This window comes from Protopterus annectens, chromosome 1.part2, assembly GCF_019279795.1.
Source record: "Protopterus annectens isolate FY-2018-M chromosome 1.part2, PAN1.0, whole genome shotgun sequence".
NCBI classification, from domain to species: Eukaryota; Metazoa; Chordata; order Ceratodontiformes; family Protopteridae; genus Protopterus; species Protopterus annectens.
Window position 1 is genome coordinate 547,663,388 of NC_056727.1, and position 27,322 is coordinate 547,690,709.

Genomic DNA, 27,322 nt, shown 5'->3' on the forward strand with positions numbered 1-27,322 from the left:
AGTAGTAGTATCCTGTGTACCAGAAGTTAGGCGCAGTTGCGCTTTTTTGCCTAGATCGTTAGTTTTGGCGGTTTCGCCATTCTTAATCAACAGGGGCTCCTGATGGTTAATTTACTGTTAATCGGTTGATTGTTTTGGCGGGGATCCGCTAAAGTCTTATTTACGATTGCACTTGCAAATTTTTTTTCCTGCTTATTGAACATGTGTGTGTGTGTGGTGTTGTATACTTGGTCTGTTTGACTTAGAAGACCCAGTTCTTTCACATGGCTAGGCCCGTTTAACTTTGAGGACCTAGTCCTCGTGTTACTCCTTCATTTGTAATTTTATTTGAAAATTTTCCTGTGTAACTGAATCTCTGTCTGTTGGTCTGTTTTTAGTTGAAAGACCTAGTTTCTCTTACACCGGACTAGGCCCGTTTAACTTAGATGACCTAGTCCTCATCTAATTCTTCTGTAGGTCTAGGCCCGTTTTAGTTAGAGGACCTAGTCCTCAGTTATTCTCTTTCTCTCTTCTCCTCTGGTTTTGCTTGTGTGTCTGCAATGTCTAAGGATAGCAAGGAGCATAAACCCCCTGGGTTCAAAAAATGCATGAAATGTTCCCAGAAAATGTCTTTGACGGATGGCCACAGTAGCCGTGTCTACTGCTTGGGAGCCATCCATTTGCAGGAATCATGTTTGTTCTGTCATGCTTTCTCTTCTAGAGTGTTGCAGGAGAGAAAGAACAAGCTGATACTCGGTAGTTTTCTGAAGCTAATCTTCGAGGAAGCCTTATCTGGTACGTCGGCTTCTTCTTCTAAGTCCAGCTCTGACTCCAAATCAAAAGGTTCAAAAAGGCCTTCTCCGGCATCGGCTGGTGTTTCGGAGCCACCTTCCAAATTAACAAAATCTGTCTCATCGACTCCTCAGTCTTCGAAGCCAAAGAAGAGCACCATGGTTTCAGAGTCGGTTACAAGTGCTTCGGTGCTGACTGCTGAACCTTTGGAAATTGTTGACTCTTCTGCTCTGAGCTGGTCTGTAGAATCCCTACCAGTCTTCTTGCTGATCAAATCTCCAGTGCCTGCTAGGTTGAGATCCCCAACTTTATCTTCCAGATCTTCCAGGAGTCTTTCGGAAGAAGATGTGCAGAGGGTAGTACTGAGACTCCTGAAGTCGTCTGCTCTGCCTAAATTTTTGTTTGCTCTGACCCAATCGGCTCCAGAGCCACTCGAACCAGTTTTGCCCTCATCCATGATTCCTCCTCTGAGCCATGTTGGCTTTTCGGAGCCGGAGTGCTTGTTACCAATGGCGGAACCCTCAGTTCCGGCTCCCCTTGCTGTTGCATTGGAGCCGAGTTCGTCTCTGACACCCTCGGCTCTGTCTGTCCCTGGACAAGATGGACAGAGCTGACACGCCCGGCTCTGTCTGTGTCCAGGAACCGAAGCTCTTCTGTCTGCACCGATGGGAGGGTTTGAATCGATCTTTGTCAGTTCCGAGCCTTCGTCTTGGTGCTTCCGCCAGGGTGAGCTCGGACCCTGCATCTATCTCGGAGCCGATGGCTCGGGCTCCGGCACCATCCTTTGTCTCTTCGGAGCGGGGAGGGTCTTCGGAGCTGGAGAAGTCGACTTTTGAAGTAATGAGGAGTATGATGTCTAAATCTACAGCCCCTGCCAGTGGTACAAGCACTCTTCCCCCCAGGGCTCCCACTTCGGTCTCAGTACCTACTCTCTCCTGAGACAGCAGAGACTCGCAGCCTCAAGAGCCACCGGCTGGTGGCCCCCACTCTTCCGGGGCCTCCCCGGAAGGTCCTTTCGAGGAGCCTCCTCGGAAGACGGCATGCAAGAGGAAGCATTTTGACTCCCAGGATGAGTCTCTGACATCGGACACTGACCTCGAGGAGTCCCCCAAGTCGTCCTCTGATGATGTTTCCTTTGTGGACATCCTGGAGATCCTTAAGCAGAGGTGCGACTGGCCCACTGTCAACCCTTCTGATGAGGAGTCAGTGTACCTGAAGGCTTTCGGGTCTCAACCCTCTGCCTCTTGGGTGTCTCCACCTTTCGACGAACTAATGGATCTGGTTAGTCGGAAGGTGTGGGATACTCCCGATGCCATGGAGCCAGTTCCTAGAAGACCAAGTAAGTTCCTGTCTGCCCCTCCTGGAAAAGAATTCTTGTCTAAGGGCGTTCCCGTAGATGCCATGGTGGTGGCGGTGGCCATGAAGAAGGAGTTGGTGGAGACGTCTTCCTCTGTTCCTCCGCCAAACAAGGAGTCTCGACAGATGGACAGATTTGGGAAGTGTGTATTTAGTTCAGCGGCTTTCACACTTCGATCTCTGAACTATCTTACCCATTTCACGAGATTGCAGAGGGATCTCCTCAAGGAGTTAGGAGATTACATACAGGGTGCTTGTCCTGAGGGAGTCCCTAATTGGATCTCTGCTCAGTTGTCCACCCTAAATTCGGTAGTTAACTCCTCCATGCGGCTTATGTCCCATGCAGCTGATGGAGCGAGCAGAGCAGTGGGTTCAGGAGTTGCCCTTAGGTGCCACTCCTAGATGCGCTTGTGTAATTTTGCGGAGCCTTTTAAGTCCACCTTCACCAACGCCCCATTTGATGGTTCCTCCTTGTTTGGTCCCAAGGTGAAAGAAACACTCACTCGGTGTGAGCAGGAAAAAGACTCTCTCTGCCGTGGGAGTCCGTTTTACCTTCCCCTCTCGACCATACCCCAAAGGTCAAAGGGGAGGTAAAATGTGTTTCAAAAAGTCCCAGAGGGCCTTTCCGGACACGCACAGTGAATTCTCCTTAAGAGGAGGAGGAGGAAATGGTAGATGTCACCCTAGAGGCAGGGGTGGTCCACAATAACAGCAAGGCCGTGATTCCTTTCGAGGGCGGCCTTAGCACTCCTGATGTGGGGCCCAAGTACGTTTCTCTGGGGCCAGTCGGGGGTCGCATCTCTTTGTATTCAGAAGCCTGGCTAAATATACCCAAGACAAGTGGGTACAAAGAGTTGTTACCAGAGGCTATATCATACCCTTTTCCCTTCCACTGTTTGTTCCAAAAAGATCCCAGATGTTCCACCCAATCACAGGGATCAGGCAACTGTGGAGATAAACAAGTTGCTCTCAAAAAGAGTCATCCAGCCTGTCCCAGCAGACTAGACAGGATCTGGAACTTGCTCCAGGTTCTTTTTAGTCCCAAAACGAACGGGAGACTGGAGGCCAATTTTGGACCTCAGCAGATTAAACAAATCCTTGAAGAAGGACAAGTTTTGGATGTTCACACTGCAGTCGATACTCCCGTTGTTAGGGAAAGACTGTTGGATATGCTGTCTGGATCTCCAAGACGTCTACTACCATATAAAAATGGGCAAGGCGTCAAGGAGATATCTGCGCTTTCAGCTGGGAGCCAGCCATTATCAGTTTCGTGCTCTGCACTTTGGTCTCACCACAGCCCCAGGGTGTTCACCAAATGCATGGCAGTAGTGACAGCTCAACTAAGACATCAGGGATTCCAGGTGTTTCCGTATTTGGACGACTGGCTCCTGACCTCTCCCACTAGGCATCTACTCCTCCAAAACAGGGACGCCGCCATTAAGCTTTGTGTTCAACTAGGGATCTCCATAAACTGGGACAAATCTGCATTACTGCCCTCGCAATGTGAATTTTATAGGCACAGAGGTAGACACAGTGGATGTGACAGTTTGTCTTCCCACCGAAAGAGCACAAAACCTCATCTCACAAGTTCAGCGTCTTCTTCTGCTTCGGAAAGTCAAAGCAAAATGGATTCTTCAACTTCTTGGAACGATGGCCTCAACCATTCTGTTAATACCTTTAGCCAGGTTGAACATGAGAATACTTCAGTGGCTCCTCTTCTCCCAGTGTTCATTCCAATATCTACCGCTGAGTCACCCTGTCCTGCTGACGGAATCATACAAAAAAGACCTTCGTTGGTGGATAGCCCCCAACAACTTGTTCACGGGAGCTCCCTTTGTGCCTGCCCAACCCGTTGCCACTGTGACCACGGATGCCTCCCAGGTTAGGTGGGGGGGCATTATCTTGGCAGGACTGTCCACGGCACATGGCAAGAACACGAGGCTCATCTGCATATCAACGTTCTGGAGATGTGAGCGGTGCTTCTGGCGTTGCAAGTACTTCAGGACCTTCTTCCTCCAGGGACGATTGCAATACAGTCAGACAGCAGGTCGGTTGTGTGGTATATCAACAAACAGGGCGGTACCAGATCTTACCCACTCTGTCGAGAGGCCATGCGAGTTTGGGAATGGGAGATTTCTTCCCAGCACTTTCTGGTGGCAAAGCACATTCCTGGGACAACCAGCGTGATAGCCGACAAGCTAAGCCGGGCAATCTTGCTGCCGCATGAGTGGTCTCTGAAACGGGAAATAGTGGAACAGATTTTCCGAACATGGGGACAACCTTGCTGCGACCTTTTTGCCAGTCCAGTCAGTGCCAAGTGCAGCAGTTATTTTTCCCTAATTCTCCCTTCGGGGGAAAACACCCAGAGATGCTCTGGTCCACGATTGGCCCACGGGACTTCTGTATGCCTTTCCTCCATTCCCTCATCCCCAAAGTGATGCAGAAAGCCAATTGACTGGGAAGCAAGTTGATCCTCATTGCTCCTTACTGGCCTCGTCAGGTCTGGTTCCCCTTCCTCGAGCCGTTCTCCTGGACAATCCTTGGATTCTGGACACAGTTCCAGATCTGTTGACCCATATGTCTGGTTCGCTACACCCCTCTCTCCACACCCTCAGATTGACAGCTTGGCTGCTCCAGTTCCATCTCTAGTCAGGCTTCATGATGTTTTTTCATCAGTGTCCCATATTCTCTTATCCTCGCATAAACCCTCAACCAGAAGGCTGTATGACGGTAAATGGAAAAGGTTTTCTATGTGGGCACAGAAAATGAAAGTGGATCCTTTTCCAATGAGCCACCCTAGAATAAGGTGCTAGGGACACTGTCCCATATGTAAAAATGAAGGTGAAATTGGATTACCTAACATAAAGAAGTTATGTACTCACCATAACTTTCCATGTTGGTAGTCCATCTCACTCTTCATTTTTACCAACCCGCCCTCCTGCCCCCATCCTGGAAGATCTGGAGGTAATACTTTAAATTTCTTGGTTGGTGACCCTTTAGTATTGGTTTGTTGGTTAGGGGTTTTTTTCAGTTTCTAGCAAGCAGCAAACAAGATCTGGGGATTGCACTAGTGCACCATGGGATACCTGCTTAGCCACGAGCCAACCAGAAGTCTTCGAGCTTGAAAATCGGCCGAGTTGGAGCCAAGGATCAACTTCAAACCCATATGTAAAAATGAAGGGTGAGATGGACTACCAACATGTAATGTTATGGTGAGTACATAACTTCTTTTTAATTTTTAAGTAAATAAATAAATAAAATAAAGTGGGCAGATAAGAACTTTATTGGGGAATTCTATTTTTTATGAAAAAAAGTTTTTTCTGCTTTTCATTGAATTTGTCTCAGAAAAAGGGGCAGTGTTTGTGTTATCAGCATATTCCCTGTAAAGACAACCGGAATTCCTGTCTATTTTGCTTAGAGGAGGAGCTCAACATTCAGTCCTGTTCAGTTTGTATGACCATTGTGTGATCAGCATATTCCCTGTGAAATCAACCGCATTTCATGTCTGTTTTGCTTAGAGGAGGAGCTCGACATTCAGTCCTGTATAATTTGTATACCCTTTATCCCTAAAAATCTTAGAGCCAGGTGTAATTCCTTTCTTTCACATTTGAAAAACCAAAAGATGAAGGCTGTTACCTGAGAAAGTCAGGGAGCAGGGTTCCGATTCCTCAAGATATTCTCCCTCCGGTTGTTTAGAGGAAAAAAGTATACAAGGAGATCTTGGTTTCCATTTCTTCCTCTTTGTTTCAGCCTTCAGCAGGTGATTCCTCTGTGGCCCTATCAGAGCTCTTGAATCATCCATCAGCTTCTCGGAACTCCTCTGGTGTTGCTTTTTACAAAGCGAGAGACGATAGCATCCTCCTAAGCTGCTTGTACATCTGCTTCGGGCAGGGGAAAAGCACTCGAGTGAGAAATGGAGGAGGGGCAGGCATTCTTCACTTACAGAATCATGCTGAGGATTCAAGATTCCTGGGGAGATGACTGTACATCAGAACTCCCCTTTTTGATAGGCACTGCCAGGAAAAGGATGGGCTAGCTTACACTTGGTTTTCTTCCGTTATCTTCTTCAGCTAAGGGAACAAAGCTAAAGGAAGAATGGTTTGCATTTGCCAAAGGCTTATTACAGTTTGCATCTTTTCAACTGTCCGACAGGAAAAGGTCCCCCTCCTCTTCAGATTCTCACTCATTGATGTTCCAATGTGCAGGAAGCAGGCTTTGATTATGCTTCACAAATTTCTACACCACATAACTGGGAACCTGAGTCTGTGGAAATATATCTTCAGATTTCCCAGCTGAGGGGTTATCTTTTTTGACACCATTAGCAGAATGAAGGTTTCATTTAAGTGGGAATGAAAAGGAAAGTCTGAGACCCAGCAAAAATATTATGAGTCATTCAATGTAGATTCTCATAAGCTAGTGGTGATCTCTCCAGCTTTAGCAACCCTAGAGCATGCTTTTTGTACAGCCAGCAGTTTTTTCTGACCGATGCTGACCCCTAGAAAAACCAGATAAATTATGCAAAATACCACAATCTCACAAATTTCTCTTTAGGAATTTTAGGACAGATCCTGCAGCTGTTTCCTTTTCTAAATCTGCTTCTTCCAGGCAGCTTATAGCGTTTAACCCCATTCCATCAGATAAAGATAGAATATCATTTGATAGGTTTTGAAAGGAGTGTACCTGTCTTCAGTTTTAGCCTACCAAACAGTAAGTTGTCAAGCACATATGTCAGTGTTTCTTCTGGCTACCTTTGACAGTATGAAAATATTAATTGCTCTTCGTCTTTCTTCTGATACTAAATCATGTTTAATTCTTTACTTTCCTCAGTGTCTCGTGTTAACAAACATTCTCTTACGCGTTCTTATGACATGGCTGATGCTCTTTCCAGAGCAGCTGCCCTACTGGGTCAGTTAGGAGGAGGTTTACTGCTGTAAGTTCATGCTCAAAATTTACCAGAATTTGTTAAAGCAGAACTTTTGAATGTACCTCTAGACAAAGAAGTGTTGTTTCGATCTTCTTCTGCTGATATCCTGAAGAAGTTTGGTGGCAGGGGAAATAATTCATGGGGTTTCTCAGATATTTTCAGTCCTGCATTCTCAAATATAGTAGAGTAAAAGCTTACCTTCCAGCCCAAGACCCTTCTATACGAGAAATGTCAAACAATCTCATCAAAAGTCAGGGAAACAGACCTTCAAGAAGCAGTGGCAGGGAAGTTCCAAAAAGAATGGAGGGGGCCTTCTCAGTCCCGGGGACAATCCAAAGAAAAAAAGGCAAATTTGCTATTCTAAACTTCTGTCTCCTTCCCTTTCAATCCATGGCAAACCTCTTTCTCAAAACATATGTCTTCACTTCCCTCTCTGGAACCAGATTGCGTCAGACACCAGGGTCCTAAGATTTATTCAGAAAAGTTTTAACTGGTAGTGGGATCCATACTCCCTTTATTTGAGTGAATTATTTCCTGTCCAAGGAGTCACACCTCTCTGGTTCTTCCTGTTCTGGTTCAAATGCTGTCCCAGGGAGTGATAGAGTCTGTCCCACCAGACCAAATAGAAAGAGGTTTTTACTCAGAAGTTCCTTCTTCTTGTGCCAAAGAAGGAAGGAACATGGAGATGGAGACCCATGCTAGACCTCTCATTTCTGTACCTGTACATCAGAATTCCAAAATTCAGAATGCTTTGTCTGTGGTCTCTGCTACCTGTCATTCCTTCTACCAGTTTTGTAATAACTCTAGGCTTGAGATGCCTATCACATCACATTTGAATTCTCAAAGACTTTGGACCTTTTTTTTTTTAGATTCTCTGTGTCTGGTTTCAGTTTTTCAGTTTGCTTCTTTTACCACATTGGCTGTCAACACCTCCAAGAGTGTTTTACAAAGTGTCTGGTTCCAGTAATAGCTTATTCCAGGTTACAGAACATTAAAAATGTCATTATTAAGATGATTGCCTTATTTCTGCAGACTGCTTTCTAAACCGTCAAGAATATGTTCTTTTTGTCAACAATGTTTTTCCTTAAGGGTTTCAAGTAAATCCACAAAAAAAAAAAAAACATCCATGATTTTATCTTGCATGATAATGTGTCTTTCTAGGTTGCTTTCTAGATACATCTGTCATGATGGCTTTTCTTCCTCAGAACAAATTGGACTTTTACAAGGGGCAGTTTCTGACATTTTCCAGCTAAACTCTCATAGCAATCAAGGACTCTAAGGATATTAGGATTCATAGCTTCTACAATCCTAATCCTTATAATTCCTCAAGCTAGATGAAGTGTAATAAAAAATGTAATGGTTCCTCATATCAGTCTGGACCCAACCCCAGCACCCTCTGTACTTTCAGATTCCCATGCTTAGTTTTGTCAGGAGGGAAATTTTATTGGTGTATGAATTAGTTATCCTTCAGTCTGAACAGTTGTCCCCACCAACCTCCTACTAAGTCTTTAACTACAGATGCATTAGATTCTGCATGGGTGATTGATCCCAAAGAGGTGAAAATGCAGAAGCTGTGGATCTGCAAAGACAAACAGAAAAAAATGTAAACATTAAAAAGATGTTATTAAATGCTGTCAAATCACTAAACCATCTCTGGATTCCAGAACCTTTCTTGGTTATCACAGACAACACCACAGTCAGGTGGTATACAAAACAAACAGGAGAACCTGATTTTACCCCCGGCAGAGATTAGCTATTATGGCTTGGGAACTTGCATCTTAGCTCATGTACCCCCTATAGGCTACATATATTCTGTCAGAACAGGAGTGTGGGAGTAGGACTTTGACACCCTCCCAGAAATGGGAGTTACATCCAAGGGTCTTCCAAGAAGTCATCTACGAGTGGGGAACTCTTCAAGTAGGTCTGCTTGCCTCTGTCTACAACATACCATTAAAGAAGTCTTGCTCCAGGACTCCTTACAGAAAGGCCTAGAAGACAAGATGCCTTTTTTATTTACATGGACAGAAATGTTTCTTTATGCATTTCTACTGTTTTCTGTTACACCCAGAGTTCTTTAAAGATTCAGAATGACTTTACAGAAGTAGTACTGGTAATACTCATTTGACCCAGGCAAAAGTGGCTCTCTCCCTTCTTTTGAAAATGGCCAAGGGCAGTTACTGCAAGCTTCCCACAGGCTTTTGATATACTTACACAAGACAAGAGCTGTCTGATTCACACCAACCTGCAGGTTCTTCCACTCATAGCCTGGTAATGCCTTTTAGGTACATTTCCTCTGAGAACATGTAGCAATGTTAAAGCTGGGCAATAATCTGTCACTAGAAAATGATACATTTAAGTGGAAATTATTCTCTAGTTGCTCTATAGAATACTTTTAAGGCTCAATTACCATTAGTGCTTCATTATTCATGTGAGGTATTATCCTCTGACCTTTCTTATAAATCCATTGAGTCATCTTTTCAGCATGTATGTCGTTCTGCCTATGGATCCCCCCTCTATTTCAAGTAAAGGTTTCTGGAATAGGTATTACATTTGTGCCTACCTAGAAAGCAGGTGGCTTTTCTGTGTGACCATAACTTTGTATCGGCGAGCCTTACACTTTTTTCATTTTGAAACAGCTCATGAGGCTTATTTTAAAATTCTTACCATGGAAAACATTGGTACTTATTTGCTCTGACGTCTGCAAGAAGGGTGTCTGAATTACAAGTTCTTATGGTGACCCAGTCGCATTTTTCATAAGGATAGAGATTCTTTGAGAACCAAACCTTCCTTTCAGAATTTGTGTTGAATCAATTTATAGGTTCATAGGTTAGTACTAAGCTAACTGCCCTTTCGAGCCATTTTAAGCTTAGCCAGTTATCCCTTGTGAGACTCGAATCCTGCACTTTGTGTTTGTAAGGCAAATACCTTAACCATTAGGCCACACTCCCAACCCCTACATCTCCAGTTTTCTTTCCTCAGCCAAATAACAAGGTAGAGAAAATCTCATTCTCTGGATGTCCACAGGCAGCACAGAGACTATGTAGACAGGACAAAGGACTTCAGGAAATCTAATCAATTATTCATTTCTTGAAAGTAAGAAAAAGCAACAATCAGTAATTTAAATAATTTCTAAATGATTGTCTCATTCCATTCAGTTTTGTTGTTCATATTATGACAAGGCACTTCTACCAGGACTATAGCTACTTCTGCTACCTTTTGGAAAGGGGTGGACTCTAGAAGTATTCTATCGGCAATAGCTTAATTTTCTCTTCACACACTTACCAATCACTGCAAAACTGACTCTGTAGGACCAGGGCAGGATTTGCTACAACCGTTCTCCAATGGCTGCTAGACTGTCATCATTCTTTCTCCTGCCTTTCTTTCAAAGCTTTGGTATTCATCCCATAAAGCTTAGGATACTGCAACAGAGATCTAATGAACATAGTCCAGTTGTTTTAAACTCACCATAACAATACATGCTCAAGTAGATCACTGTTCATAGGTGTATACTAGGCTAACAACAACTAGGGCTCTGCAACCCAAATGTGACCCATAAATTTGTTTTACATAGGGGTGATTTACTGACTTCCTCTGTCCATCAGAGACGTAGCTGCCAGACCAAGGGTGAATTTACGATTACCCATCCATTGTTCCAAGTTGCACTTGAATAGGGTTAAGAAGGAACTCTGCTTCAAATGGATTGGTTAAGGAGAAACTCTGCTTCAAATGGTTATGGAGCCTATTCCAGAGAATGAGAATTCTCAGAGAAACGCACAGCATGCGCTATTTATGTCACAAGCAAACTTTAGGTATTTTGATCTAGTAGTTCTGATACTGTTTGTTTTGATGGGTTCATCAAAACAGAGTCCAGGGATACCGTTTATGCCAGGTAGAGATCACTCTAATTACTCTAGATGATGCAGATTAAAGAGACAGGGCTTTGAGGCGATCAGTGTAGGACATTTTGTTTGTTCTTTGTATTATTTTTATAAGGAACTTTTGTGGCTAATCCAGTTGCTGCATATGTCTGGTGAGGTACATAACAAAGAGGACATTATACTCTGTGATGGGTCTGATAAGGGCTGGGTACAGTGGTATAGTGACCTCTCTGGACCTAGATGCCATGCCCTATAAGTTGAGCAACATAGAAGGATTTTCTTACTACCTTGGATATATGTTGGTCGAAGGCTATGTTGCTATCTATGTGACTTTCCAAAAGTCTGACTAGTAAATCAGTTTTTAAGGTTATTTTATTGATGATGGAGCTATCCAGGTGGTTGACTTCCCAAATGTACTATAGTACATTTCTTGGCACTGAGTTTTAAGCCATGGCTTAACACCAAACATTTGTTTATGTTGTATCTTCCTGAGGGGTATTCTCTACTTGGAGGGATTTGGTGACTGCTCCCATCTTGCAGTCATTTGCAAATTTGGTCAGCCAGAGGCCTTTGACATTGGCTTTGACCTCCGAGAAGTAGAAGCCAAAGAGCATGCCCAGCACAGATGTAAGGGACTACACTGGTGACTGCCTTCTTTGTGGATTTGGCCTCACTGATCCTAACCTCTTGGGTCCTATATGTGAGCCAACTAGCTATCCAGCATGCCATAACTGGGTTTATGCCTAGTTCCACAAGTTTGTTGACAATTCCAGAATGGAGTATTGTATCAAATGCTTCAGCCAGATCTATGTAGGCAGTTTGCACCACTTTCCCCTCATTGTCTTAGTGACCTTTTCAAAGACATCCACCAAGTTCAGTAAGCATGACCTTCCTTTGACAAAGCCAAGCTGGGTTAACTGCACTGTCTGGAGGTCTCCTATATCCTTGTTGATAACTTCCATTATAATTTTTTTCCATGGCTTTGTAAATAAGATTAGTCACAATGGGTCTGTAGTTTCCAAGACTTGTCAAAGGTCCTTCCTTACGAAGGGGGGTGACTGTTTTAGTCCTTCATTCTCATAGCAGAAAGACTTGTGGTTAAATAGGGACTCTAGGGGGTCCTGATAAGTCATATTTTAGACTGTTCAGGAGGCATCTCGTGATGTTGTCGGGGGGCCCATTGAGGCTGTGTTCTTAGCTTTATTGACTGTATCCAGTAAATGCTCCCTTGTTACAGTTGGAGGGGTTATGTTTGAGGGTATTTCTTAGGGGACATTTGGGGGTGTGTGTGGGGGTAAAGTTGGAACTGAATTTGTCTGTGAACGGGTTTCCTATAATGCTAGGCTTTGTGACACAGTTTTTTTGGAGTACAAATACCTGACCTGTGCTTCCCTTTGTTGTTTTATACCAGGGTAGGGTATCACCCTCTCCTCTCTCTCTCTCTCTCTCTTCCCCTAGTACGTTTTTTCTTAGCAGAGCACCAGCTTCCTTGTATCTGAGACAAGAAAGCTCTGAATTTTTGGTGCCCATATGTCTGCTTTTATATCGACATTCCCTGAGGCCCTAATGGTCATATGGGTGTGTGTAAGTTGCCCTGTTGGCCTTCCATTCATGCATTTACTAAGCACTATAAGTCACATGCGAGTAGACTTCCAACAACCATACCCTAACCATCTTAAACTCCCTTATGTAGCCCTAGTTGTACAACTACTAAATTCAGCTCAGCCAGACTATTCAATGGCTTTCCAACCTTGTGTGTAAATCCAGTCCCATGTCTTAAGAGCCACTGCAGGAAAATATTTAAAAAAGTTAGCATTTGCTATTGCCCACCCATCTTCAGATTGGGGTGTCATTTTCTCCATGTACTTCACATTGGGCTGTTTGGTGTTTAGCTCTTTGCTTTCAATAGTTTCAGTTTCCTGAATTGAAGTACCTGGTGTGCTAAAGTACATAATGTCCTTTACAACTCCCACTTCCAAGTCAAAAGCTAGCTAATGATACAGAACTGTTGGCAACATCCACACCAAACATTAGCTTGTCACACTTCAGACCTAGTGCTTTTCAATCCATTGTTCAGCTCTGGCCGTTCTGGAATTTGTGAAGTCAAGTTGGGGATCAGCAGACTTCAGTCCCCATGCCTTTTTGTTTATCAGTTCCTGTAGCACCATATTTATGAGCAGTGGCAGGGTAAGTTCTTTGTAAGTAGTCGTGTGTGTCCTTCAGCATTTCAGAGGTAATCCTCTTGCCATTTTGTGTGCCCCCAAGGGCTGCTAGAAATTTTAGTTGCACAGACAAACTCAAGTCCTTGAACTTTCTGATAACCAGAATAAACATTTTCCTCGAATTGTTAGGTACTTGTATTAACAACTGCGCAGGAAAGGAAAACTCCAACCCTTGTCTGGAGATTTAACCCAGGAACTCCCCCCATTCTGTGCAGTGATAATTGCCACTAGCCTAACAAGAAATATATGCATAACATGGAATGAAAGGGGCCTAACTGTCCAAAGATCAATGCTGATCCACTGACAGTGGCAGCTGGATGGAATATGTAGGGAGTCTTGGGTTCAGTCCCCCGCCATGGGTCAAAGTTTTCCTACCCTGTTGAGTGCTAGGGTTATGGTTTATAGTGCATTTGAAATTTGTGTGTTTAAAATCATTTTCTTTTTTTTTTTTTTACCTAGTTCAGAGTTAAAACTGCTCTTGGAGAAACCAGGTTCGAAAACATCCAGATATTCCTTGTTGGTCCAATGGCAGTGACAACCACACAGAATGTCTGTGTGTGTGTGTGCGCGTGCGTGTGTGGAAGAGGGGGGGTCCTGGTTTCTTGTCCCAGACAAGGGTCAGAGTTATCCTTTGCTGTTGAGTTTTATTAAAAAAAATGAGACACACTATAAGCTGGTGAAAAACAAGCCTGGGTACCTGCCTTTACCAGCAGAGCACCCAGCATTCTAGACTTCCTCAGCACCTCCTTCCTGTCCAAGTACTGCAAAAAATTATAATGAAGTGCATTGGCAAGTTGCTGAGTAGCTATTAGCCACATTTTGTGCTTATTCCACATCTGTAGCCATTTGTCACTGTGACAAAAGCCTCAGTTCCCATCTGACATTTAGTCTCAAATTATTGTGGCAGCACCTGTTTAGCTCTAGTTTACTGCTGATGACATATAACTCCTCAGTCTAGCTTGTATGCAATGTGATGATCTCCTGGTGTTTAAAGACGTGAAGTTGTTCAATCTGGCCGTTTACTCTTCACTGACTGGTTCGGAGCCGATTCTCGGCTCCAACACGGTCGACTAGCAAGCACAAAGTTCTCCAGTAGCTCGAGATCCAACCTCTTATCCCACAATGCACTGCTGGAATTACCTCAGATCTAGTTTGCTGCGGCACGGATCTCTTGGTTTCCAGCGTTGCTCAAGACTATTATTGGGAGTTTTCAACTTTCAGCAAGTTATATATTTCATTTTTTTATATATCATTGATTACTATATAATACTAGATATTACTAGCTAGTAGATAGTTGTTTTCTGTGTTCACCCCCCTTTCCTCAGTAAAATCTTTCTTTGCCTTCGGCCCTTTGGCCTTAAGATCTCTTTTTATAGTTGTTAGTCAGTGTTCCCTGTTTGGGACTCTTGTTATTGGATTACTAAATCCTGTTTATATTGATATAGTTGTTTGTTGCCCCTTTTGGACTCTGTGTGTTTTGTGCGAGTTCGTTAGTTAGATTTCTGAAATAGCTCATAGTTAAATAGTGTGTTCCATTTTAGTGGAAATTGTGAAATGTCTGAAGAAAAAGATAAACATTCTAAGTCTGGATTTAAAAAATGCCCAGACTGTGGACAGAAAATGTCCATCATGGCTGCCCATGTGCAGTGTGTTTACTGTTTGGGTGAGGTGCACCTGCAAGAGTCATGCAGTATCCGTCATTCCTTTTCCACAAGAGTGCTTGCAGAAAGGAAGAGGAAGTTAATTGATAGGGGTATTATCAAGCACCCTTTTTCTGAGGCATTGTCTGACCAGGATGGGGCCAGCAAATCATCTAATTCTTCATCTGAATCCAGGTCTAAAAAAGGAAAAAGGTCAGAAAGTGTGGTGACTTTGGCTCCACTGCCTTTGGAGCCGACAGTTCTTTTTGGAACCGGGACACTGCTCTGGAACCGGTTGCCGAAAAACCATCATCCATACTGCTCCAATTGGCTCCATCTGTTCACTCTTCCAGGTCCTCTGTCAGTCTTTCTGATCTGGATATGGACCGGCTGGTTCAGGAACTCTTAAAGGCACCAGACCTAGCTAAATTGCTGTCAGCTCAGACCTAACCGTCAGAGCTGAAGACCACTACTCTTGAATTGTCTGCTCCTCCGCTAAGCCATACCAGACCTTCGGAGCCGGAAGAGGCCAACCTGATGATTGTGGTTCCCTTGGAGCCCACACCTGCTCCAGTGTCGTCGGCTCCATCTGTTCGGGCATTCTCGGCGCCGACTGGGGACTCTAGGAGCCGACACTCTCCGGTCGGGTCTGGGGAGGATAGCCACACCAATTTGTCGGTGGCGACTCTTCCTCTCGGGGCCTTGGCTTGGGTGAGCTCGGCTCTTACCTCGGGCTCGGAGCCCACTGCTTCGATGCAGGAGGAGATTGCAGCTCCATCGGATCCGTCGACTCCTTCTCATCGGAGCCGAGGTGCATTCGAAGCCATCAGGTGAGTGTTGTCTCCTAAGACTTCCTCATGTCAAGGTCTGGCCTCTTCTTCCCCTAAAGTGCCTGTGTCAGATTCTGTCTCCTCCGGCATCCCAAGCGTAGAGGCCCTGAGCCTCAGGTAGCCCCACAGGGCGCTCCCTGCTCTTCTGAGACCTCTCCAGAAGTTCCCCCTGTAGAGGTTCCCAGGAAGCGATTATGCAAGAGGAGGCATTTGGACCCCCCCAGGAGTCTCTCACATCGGACACCAACTTGGATGAATCAGAAGGGTCCCTAGATCCCCCTCTGAGGACATCTCCTTTGCGGAGATTTTAAAAATTCTTAGGCAGAGGGGTGATTGGCAGTCCGAGAGCCCTGCTGAGGACAAGTCGGTTCTCCTGAAGGCATTCGGATCTCAACCTTCCACCTCTTGGTTATTGCCGCCCTACCATGAGCTTATGGATCTGGTCTCTTTGTAGGGCATGGGAGTCACCAGAATCTATGGAACCTGTTCCTAGGAGGCCTAATAAGTTTATTTCTGCACCCGTGGATAAGTCCTTTTTGACCAAGGGAGTTCCTGTTGATGCCACCAAAAAAGAAATGTCTGAGACTTCCTTGTCTAGCCATCCTCCTAACAGAGAATCTAGGATCATGGATAGATATGGGAAATGCATGTTCAGTTCAGCGACTTTCTCACTCAGATCACTGAACTACTTGACACATTTTACCAGACTGCAGAGAGATGATCTTAAGGAGTTGGGAGATGCTCTTCAGAGTGCTGTAGCTACAAGTGTATCTGACAAGATTGCCCTCAGCTCTCTACCCTCAATTCGATAGTCAACTCGTCCATGCATCTTGTAACTTACGCAGCTGATAGTTCGAGTAGAGCTGCAGGTACAGGAATTGCTCTTCGTAGGCATGCCTGGATGCGACTCTGTTCCTTCGCGGAACCCTTCAAGTCTTCCTTTACTAATACCCCATTTGACGACTCATTTTTGTTTGGGCCAAAGGTGAAGGAGACTTTGACCAGATGTGAGCAAGAAGAAAAGACTCTGTCTGCCATCGGAGTCCGTTTTTCCACCCCAACTTGACCCTTTCCTAAAGGTCAGAGGGGAGGAAAGATGTGGTTCCGGAAAGCCCAAGGAGTCTTTCAAGACACACGTGGAGAGCCCCCCTCCAGAGACAGAGGAGGGGGTTTCAATGGAAGATGCCGCCCTTGTGACAGAGGGGGTCCGCAACACCAGGGTGATAGAGATCACTTCTCTGGTCAGTCCTACCAGCGCTCCTGAAGGGAGGCCCAGCTGTCCTACTCTGGAGACAGACGGGGGTCGCTTGTCATTGTACCCAAAAGCCTGGCTAAATATAACAAATGACAGTTGGATACAAAGTATCATTTCCAGAGGGTATTTCATACTGTTCTCCACCCAGCCTCTTCCCATCAAAAAAATCCTGGACGTTCCACCCAGTCACATGGGACAAGCGGCAATAGAGGAACGCCGATTGCTAGAAAAAAAAGTCATCCCGTCAGTTCCAGCAGACCAGACAGGATTTGGAACTTACTCAAGATTCTTTTTGGTTCCAAAGAAAACAGGGGACTGGAGACCCATTTTGGATCTCAGTAGACTCAACCAATTTGTGAGAAAAGACAAGTTCCGAATGGTCACGCTACAGTCCATACCCCCGTTTCTAGGGAAGGACAATTGGATGTGCTCGATCAATCTCAAGGATATGTACTACCATATAAATATGGCCAGGCCATCCAGAGATCACCTGCGTTTCCGGCTGGGAGCCAATCATTATCAATTCCGAGCTCTGCTTTTTGGTCTCATTACATCCCCCAGAGTGTTCACCAAGTGCATGGCAGTAGTCACGGCTCACCTGAGGTGTCTAGGATTCCAGGTGTTTCCGTATTTGGACGATTGACTCTGTACCTCCACCACCAGGCATCAACTTCTTCAAGCGAGAGAGGCTACTCTGACACTCTGCGATCGGCTAGGCATTGCAGTCAACTTCGAAAAGTCTGCCTTTTTGCCATCGCAGTATATCGTTTTTATAGGGACAGAATTAGACATGTCAACCACCACTCTTCGTCTTCCTCCAGAAAGAATTTGTATTCTTCGCCAACACATCATGTCCCTGATATCAAAGAACAGAGTACCAGCTGCAGAGGTATTGAAAGTTCTAGGATTGATGGGGACAGCTATTTTAGCAATCCCGTTAGCAAGGATGCATATGAGAATCCTTCAATGGCTTCTATTCATGCAATGGTCTTACCAAGAACTTCCAATGAGTCACATGATCCTGATAATGAATTCCTGCAAGAAGGATCTTCAGTGGTGGTTGACGTCCCTTCATGTCACAATAGGACGTCCCTTCATGCTCCCCCTTCCAGTTGGCACTGTGACCACGGACGCTTCCCTGATAGGGTGGGGGGGCTTTTTCAGGGAAAGACTGCCCAAGGCACAAGGACAAATCAAGAATCACATCTGCATATCAATGTCCTGGAGATGAGAGCAGTACTTCTAGCGTTGTAATACTTTCAGGACTCTCTTCCTCTAGGGACAGTTGCAATACAGACAGACAACATGTCAGTGGTCTGGTACCTGAACAAGCAAGGCGGAACCAAGTCTTATCCCCTTTGTCGAGAAGTCCTCAGAGTATGGCAGTGGGCAGTCATCCCAGTGCTTTCTGTTAGCAACTTACATCCCGGGCAAATCCAACGTCATAGCGGACAGACTGAGCAGAGCAATTTTATTGCCCCACGAATGGTCCCTCAAACAAGAGATTGCAGACAGGATCTTCCACAAATGGGGCCAGCCTTCCTGCGACCTGTTCGCCAGTCATATCAGCAGCAAATGCAGAAGTAATTTTGCCCTGATTCCCACGCCAGGTCACTCCCCGAGGGATGCTCTTGTCCATGATTGGCCCCCGGGTCTCCTCTATGCATTTCCACCAATTCCCCTGATACCCAAATTCTTACAGAAAGCAAAGTCGCTGGGACAGACGATCATCCTTATAGCCCCTCATTGGCCTCAGCAGATTTGGTTTCTGTTTCTTTACCATCACATTCTGGAAGATCCATGGATCCTGGACCCAGTTCCAGACTTGTTGACACATCCATCAGGGGATCTTCATCCATCCTTGCAGACACTGAAGCTAATCGCTTGGCTGCTCCAATTCCCTGCATAGCCAGGCTCTGTAATCTTTCCCTTGACATTAGTCAAATTTTGTTGGCTTCCCATAAACCTTCCACTAGAAAATTGTATCGTAGTAAGTGGAAGAGGTTTTCCATTTGGGCTTCTTCCCACAACATTGACCCTTACCAAGTGCCATTGTCTTCTATCTTGCAATTCTTGGCAGAAATCTTCAACAAAGGAGCAGCGGCTGCTACAGTGCGAGTGCAATTAGCTGCTATATCTAATTTCCATGTAGGAATCGATGGTTTGAATATTATGGATCACCAATTGTCTAAGGCTTTTCTAAAAGGTTCTTTTCACATGAGGCCTCCAGTGAAGACACCTTACCCCCCCCCCCGGAATTAGAATTTTGTGTTATCTCGTATCATTCTTCCTCCTTTTGAGCCTGCATCATCTTGTGAACTAAAATTTCTGTCATGGAAAACTATCTTCTTAGTAGCACTTCAGCCCACAGAGTGTCAGAGCTCCAAGCCCTGTCCATCAAGCCCCCTTATATGGTCTTCCATGCTGATAGAGTATCTCTCAGGACAAATCCATCCTTTTTGCCTAAAGTATGTTCTGAGATTAACATTAATCAAGTCATTGAGTCGCCCGTTTTTTTCCCTAATCATACCAACAAATTGGAATATATGTTGCACAAACTCGATGTTCATAGACAACTTAGATTTTATTTGGACAGAACAAAAAACATTAGGAAATCAGATCAGCTCTTTGTGTCTTTTTCTGAGGCCAGGAAAGGTAAACTAGTTGCTAAAACAACCCTAAGTAGCTGTCTGATTGTATCACCTACACATATTCTTGTCATAACATGCCCTTGTCTAGTAAGGTAAAGGCTCATTCAACCAGAGCAGTTTCTACCTCTTCAGCCTTCCAAGCCAAATTACCTTTGGAGAACATCTGTGCAGCAGCCACATGGTCTAAACCTCACACTTTTATAACTCATTACAAAGTGGATAAGGCCTCCAGGCACAGGGCTTCATTTGGCTCTATGGTTCTGAAGAGTGTACTTCCGTGAGCCACCCAAGATCAGGGTGCTAGGGACGCTACCCATCAGTGAAGAATGAACGGCGAGATTGAACAGCTTCATATAAAGAAGTTATGTACTCACCATAATGTTCCATGTGAGTTGTTCCATCTCGTTTTCATTCTCACGTCCCTCCCTCCTTCCCCCTCCTGGCTGGCAGTTGACCTGGAGGCTGTCTTCATCCTGTTTTTTTCAATGTGTCTTCATTCCTAGGCCGAATAGTTATTGTACTTCTATATGGTACGCAGCAAACAAGTTCTGAGGTAATTCCAGCAGTGCATTGTGGGATAAGGGGTTGGGTCTCGAGCTACTGGAGAACTTTGAGCTTGCTAGTCAGCCGTGTTGGAGCAGAGGATCGGCTCCGAGCCCATCAGTGAAGAATGAAGACGAGATGGAACAACTCACATGGAACCTTATGGTGAGTACATAATTTCTTTTTCCTTGCTGCTGTTTCAGCCATGCATTCCAGCTGCTTTTTGTGTGTCCTCTGAGTTCAATTTTAGTGATTTTGTTTCTGACAGATCTTGCTTTTAACATGCTAGCCATGGAGTCAGTTGAAGCTTGTAAAGCTACATTTTTCGTACTTGTTTTTTTCCATTGCTTCCCACTCTGAAGCCACATGTCTCCCTGGCCTGACAACTCTGATCTATTTATTAGAAAAGAAAAAGCTGAAATGTATGGAGGAATGATACCTTAAGTTGCTTGTCTAATCTAGGGTACTTTAACGGATGCAATAGCTGGTATTTTGAGAAAAATTCAAGGCTAACCTCTCCCCCCTTTGTTTTAAATCAGCCTGCTACTGTGTTGCTTAGCATTGCCCCTTGCAGTGAGAGTTTCTGCACTCTGGAGGTATTGAAAAAAATTGCTGCTTAACATCAGTTTTTTTTTAAAACTTGTGAATATTATTTAAATACTCTCTTGTTTTTCGTTAACACTCTAAAGCTGTTCCTCTTTTTAGGACAGATTTACCATTTCTTTTTGCAGTGATTTATGCATTTCCCTTCTCCCATGCTTTTTTCTATCTCCTTTCTAATGTTTTGAAATCCTTTTTCCTCTTGTCCCAAGCACTAGTTACCCTTCAGGGGCAGTTTCTATCTGCTGTTGCAGCTTTCAAATTGCAGCTGTTACCCACACCCTAAATTCTTCTGATTTCAGGAAGTATGTAAGAAAGAGATTTTATTTTTACCCTGCTATATAATTACTTCCATTTTCCTTTGTCCCTGATATTCTGATGCGTATCCAGCATGAAGCTCTTTCTCAACAAGTGTTCATTCTTTTCCAAATGCATTTCCTGTAGCACTGCTGTTTGCGCCCTACACTTATTGTAAGTCATTGTCCTTCATTGTTTATCTGTCCTGGTAAGGCCATTTACATTCCTTGTTAATATTCACAGTATAGCTGTTCTACCAAGTAAAAATTATCAGTAGTAATACCTGACATTTTTACATCTGATGTCATCCTTTGATGGATTGATGTGATGATGCTTTTTCATTTGATGTAGAAAGTCATTTTATACAAAAATTCTGGTGTCATCATGTTTGCACACTTTTACCCTTCTGTCACATTTTACTCAGGAGTATCTGCTGCTGGCATGTTTGTATTTTCAGCAGAATAAATATTGGCAATTTCCTAGTTACAAGATTTGGGGCTTATACACAACATAGTCTCTCAATTAATAGTTCCTGCAGTGGAACACTAGGCCAGTGGCTTAGTTTGTGTCCTCATAAAATTGCATATGATTTGCTGTCTCCAACTTCTCGTGGATAGTAGATGACTTTAGATTCTTTCTCCATGCCTTCTCATGTGCAGATCTCCTGGTTTTTGAAACATTTCTTCCTGGAAAGCTCCATTTTTTGCCATTCGTTCATTTCTCTCCGACTTTGGCAAACCAGTCAGTTTGTCTGAATGTTTGCTTTGCATTTTCTGTACGTTTTCCTGCATTTTACCATTGAACTTTATTTTTCTTGTATCCCAATTATTTTGAAGACTTCTGAATGCATTTGGTTTTATTTTGTGTTCTAGGTTGATTAAAGTTGTCTCCTGTATCAAGGGTACAAATTTCCCTGCTTCCTGATGATCAAGCCATGAGATTATTCATAACCAAAACATTTATGTTTCCTTTTTTCACTTAACTTCTCTTAGATTTTTCAGTTTTATTCTTTTTCAACATTCAGGCATTATATGCTCCGGCAAGTAACCAAATCCCCAAATCAGTCTGAAAGAGACTGTTCACATTTGTCTATGTATAGGATGGAGTATTTTAACCAGTTTTGAGTGTAACCACTCCAATAACAACCTATATATCAGAGATTCCAGCAAATGTATCAAACAAAATGAAAAAAAAAAATATTCCTGCCATATTCCTGTTTTAGCCGTAAAGGGAAGAATTTGGAAGTTACTTTTTTTTTGGTTAGATTTAACTTCAGACACACAGCTGTAAGGAAGGGTGTGTACGCACACAAACACTGAGACACATTCTGTAAACATTTCACCTCTTTCAGAGGATCAGGTGAAAGAATCGCTGTACTTAGCAGCTGCATATACCCCCAGACCCAGAAAGACACCTCTGTGCAGGTTTTTTCAAATAAAGAAAGTCATAAAGAGGGTCACTACTGGCAGATTTCAGTTCCATCAGTTCATATATTATGTGCAAAAATTCTGTGTGCTAATAGTACAGTAGTTACTTCTTATGCTGCTGAAAGGGGGATTAGCTATGCTGTGGAAAAACCCTTCCAAGTTATGAAAAAATGACTTTGAGGTGTCTTCTTAGGGCGAGACCATATGTGATGCATATGAACATCTGCCAGGCTGATGATAATTTAGGGCTTGAAAGAAGGTGGAGATGCAGCAATTAATAGAGACATGGTGGGTGACTATCAGATGGTTGGAATAAACCAATAGCTGATGGACATTAATAAGAATGTATATATTGGTAACGCATGGATTTATGAATATTATTTCAGTTCTTTATTGTTTCTGCAGGAATTTGTTGGGAGGGATGGATATGAACAGTACAAAACAGAAGTAGTAACTTCTAAAAGCATGTCCTTCAGAGAGCTACTTTTTTGTGATTAGCTCACATTGCTGTTATTTCTTCTGCCAGCATCCATTTGTGTCCCAACCATTGAGTCGCACACTTGCTATTGAATTACTGGACAAAGCAAGTAATCCTGACCACACAGGCTATCATGACTTTGATGACGATGACCCGGAGGTAAGTCTGTGTGTTTATTTTTTTAAGGAGAATTGCACTATTGCTAGCAAATAACTAGCTAGTGCCACATATCTGACTGTCTACTGTGCTTGTTTGCACTTGATCCAGTTACTGGCTAAAGAGAGTCCTTAGAGTAGTTTACTTACCTACTTATGAAGTAAAATAGCATAACCCATTACTGTGCTTCTGCTTGTGAATGAGTGCTTTGCCTTATGGGCTGTATTAAATTGCTTATTTATAGTTTATGGTTTTAACCATTTATTTTTTACTTTGAGAATCTCAAACTGCAACAAATTTATTTATTTTTAAATGGCTTGTCTTTTAATGCACCTATTTTCTTTATAACTGGACAATAAGATTGTCTGAAGTATTGATAAATGCTGTATGGTTCTTTAAGACAGTGGGGTAGATGGCATTTAAAAGTGCGAAGTTTAGTAATCCAGTTTGGTAAACTTTTAGTAATATTGAAGAGGTAACTACTAACCTGATGTTGAAATTTATGTCCGTTTCTCAACCAAAGGGCCTTGGATCCAGCCTCAGATCTGGCTTTGGCCACTTCCACAGACTTTGGCTCCACAGCTTCACATTCTTCCCTTACATATAATGCCCTCTTTAACCTGGATTACTTCAGATATTGTTTGCCACTTCAGCAGTTAAGACTTGGTCACCTGTAGCTTGAATGTAGGGGTCAGTATGTGACTTAATTGTTTGATCCTTGTTGTTAACTTTATTCTCTTTCCCGTTATCCTTCCCTTCTTTAACAAAAAAAAAAAAAAAAAAAAAAAACTGCTAAACTATTTGGTAAAGTTTCTGTTCTTTGTTCTTGTTGTGCTTTATGAGCCTTATGCCCTTGCATTGGTGTTATCCTCTTTTTCTTGCTGCATGTTTGACATTAACCTGTACAGCTAAATCTGCATCTGTACTGCAATCCCAAACTCAGAAGGTATTTAACATAGTTGATACATGGTTCTTGAAGCGCTGCCTCCTTTTGAATCCCAAAAAAACAAAGCTCCTACCCTTTACTCCTACTCGCAGGTCAACACCAATAGACTTCTCAGTCATCTCTAATAATGGCACCCTCATATCACCAGACTCTACTACCAAACTCCTAGGGATCACAGTAGACAACAACCTTAACTTTGATACCCATATCAACAACATTATAAAATCAGTTAACAGAAAATTGGCTCCATGTATAAAATTAAACCCTTCTTAACACCAGCAGCAAGAACTACCATTGCCCACTCCCATCTAATCTCTACTCTTCTCTATGCTTCACCAGTATATACCAACCTTTCCAAAAATATTCTTCTCAAACTAGCTACCTCCTATAACAACATTGCCAGATTTGCCACTGGTAAACCTTTCAGAATCCATCACTGTCATAATCTCAAACAGCTCAGGTGGCTTGAACTACAAAATCAGCTGCAAATCAACCAACTTACTACTGCCCATATGATCCTTTACCAACCTAACAATACTCCAGTACTCGTAGACCTCATAACCCCTTATAGAAATCTTAACGCCTTGCATTCATCAAATAAACTCCTAATTAACATCAATAAGTCTAACAACATGGCTGAAGACTCTCTGCTCTCAAATACAATTGGGAAAAAGTGGAACCTTCTACCTAGTTAACTTACTTCCCTTCCTTCCTTATCACTCTTTAAACAAAAACTAAAAATCTTCCTGAGAACACACTGGCTTTGCCCTTGTAGTAACCCTGACTAAACAATCATTACTGCTACTAGCATCTTTACTAACTCTACTCGCTCCTGTAATTTACTGTCCTTTAGTGCAACATGAAAGCATGTATGCAGAAATATGAAGCTGTATTAGCTGTTAGTGTATGTAAATAATTAGCTCTAAATACTGTAAATATTTTTATGAAATGTGTAGAAATATTTCATCTAAGTCTAATTTTTGTAACCTGAATGATCTTGTCTGTCCGTGTCTGTCTTGGAGCTTTTCTCCCCAGGCCTCTACTGAAAATGGACATATATCCAGTTAGACTAGTCCGGTCAACAAATGTAAAATAAAATAAGTAAATAAAAATAAATAAATGTTTGTTTGGGTGGTTCTTTTTGTCATTTGTGATAGTGTCTTTGAGTACCATCATTGGTTCTAGGCCTTCTTCAGATCATCTAGGTGTCTAACTAAAGCATATGTGGACAGGTTGATGAGGAAATTCCTCAGGACTCCAATTCAGTTGGGTGTCATCAGATTCAGTTGGGTGTCATTCTAGCTCTGTCTCCTATCGGACCTATGAGACTGCTTTCAGCCCAAACCCAACCCTTGACTTCTACTCCAATCCACACTCTGGTTTTGGAGCCCTCGGAACCAGGAATTCCAAGTTCCTGTGTCTGATTTGAAGTCTTGGCCTTCGTTAACTCTCGCCGACCCTGTTGGAGCTGGAGGAGTGTTGGATCCTTAGCATCGGAGCCGGATCCAGGGAGTTGGGTTTGACTGCGATGCTGTTGGAGCCATTCCCTGCCTTTTGGGGCCTCAGCACAAGACAGCTTGGCTCTGACCTCTGCACTGAGGCAGGACTGTGGGGATGCCCTGATCCATCCTGGACAGGTGGCTTTGGCTCCTGAAAGGCCGACTCTTGGTTCCCCCATAGTTTTTATGTTTAAGGTAGTGGAGAAAGAGAATTTTTTTACACATCTGTGAGCAAAGACAAATTTTTTTACACATCTGTGGGCAAAGACATCTTTGCCCTCCTCTGGTCCTCCCCAACCTGTACTGTCTGCTTTGTGCACCGAATCTATTCATCCTGTCTCATGAGGGCAGCCATCACGGTCAAGCCTGAAGACAGTCCGTATCCAGGACTGTACTCATACTTCTGTGTCCTCCCTCGAGCTTCCCACCAGTGAGCCCTCTCTGAAGCTTACATGCAAAAGGAGACACTTGTATTCCCCACAGAAATCATTGACAGAAGACACTAACTTCAGTGAATGGTAAAGTGTCCCTAAGATTGCCCCTTTTAGGATGTCTCTTTCGGTGAAATACTCTTTTTGAGACAGAAGGGTGGTTGGTCTTCTGACTTCCCCCTCCCAGGAGGAGTCAGTTTTTCTCGAGGCTTTTGGTGCCAGTGGACGGGATGGTGGATCTTATCTGCTGCCAGACTTGGAAGGATTCGGATGGCACAGAGCCAATCTGAAAACAACCTGACAAGTACCTGGTGGCGCCAGAGGATCATGCCCATTGGAGCAGGAGTCCCGCAGTAGGTGCTATGGTGATAGCAGCAAGCCACCAAGAAGGAATTTGCCAAACAGAGTTCTTCTGTCCATTCCCCCAAACAGATAGTTCAGGATGTTGGCCAGATTTGGGAAGCTTGTATGTAGCTTCAGCAACCTTTGCCTTCAGGTCACTGTACTATTTGGCACATGTAACTAAATTTCAGAGGGACTTGATCAAGGAGTTTACCAATGCCCTCTCAGGGTCCTGGTCTGCAGAGGACAAGAAGATGTTTGTCACAACTGGCCACTCTTTCTCCAGTCCATCTCGTCTCCTCTGTGAGGCTGTTTTCTCATGCCTTGGAGGAAGCTAGCAGAACTGTAGTTTCAGGGGTTGCAGTGAGAAGGCATGTCTGGATACACCTTTATGATTCTGTGGAGCCCTTCAAGTCGTCATTCATCAGTGCTGCCTTTGTTGGATCCACCTTATTTGGCTGTAAGGTGAAAGAAAGCCACTCTAGGAGTGAATGGGATGGGAAGACATTAGCTGCTGCAGGTATACACTTCTCTATCCCTCAAAGGACTTTTTCATGAAACCAGAGGAGGGAGTAGGAAGATGCGGTTCTGTAAGTCACAAGGATCTTCCTAGGTCCTCCCACAACAGAGGGGGAAACTCCAACAGTAGGCATTGCCCACATGGCAGAGGATGCTCACAGCATCATGGCTTCAGAGCCTCTTTCACAAGGCCACTTGGATGTGCTTCATAGAGCTCCGGGAGGCATACTGTCACATCAAAATAGACAGGCAGTCCAGGAGATACTTGCACTTCCAGCTGGGCGCCAGTCAGTACCAGTTCAAGGCCCTGCTCTTTGGTCTCACCACAGCCCCAGGGTGTTCACCAATTGCATGGCAATGATTGCAGCTTACTTCAGACTGCTAGGATTCTGGGTGTTTCCAGATCTCATCAACAGGCTCCTCTCTCTGTTTGACATAGATAGGTAGTCTGTTCCAGAGTATGGGAAGTCTCTGGGACAGGAATCTATCCCTCTAGCATGTTCTGTTTATTGTGGTGACAAGGTTTAGGTCCCTAGAGCGTGTAGCTCGGAGGGATT

General features: G+C 43.8%; 1 protein-coding gene across 5 annotated transcripts in view; it reads left to right on the forward strand.

Moving 5' to 3' along the window:
- The window catches only part of MAP4K3 (mitogen-activated protein kinase kinase kinase kinase 3), a 2,472,041-nt gene that overhangs the window by 1,071,376 nt on the left and 1,373,343 nt on the right, over positions 1-27,322 (forward strand). For all 5 annotated transcript variants that reach the window (XM_044057581.1, XM_044057598.1, XM_044057607.1 and 2 more), the window contains one exon: positions 22,921-23,031. In XM_044057581.1, coding sequence (XP_043913516.1) covers positions 22,921-23,031 — 111 coding nt within the window. The remainder of the gene's footprint in view (positions 1-22,920; positions 23,032-27,322) is intronic.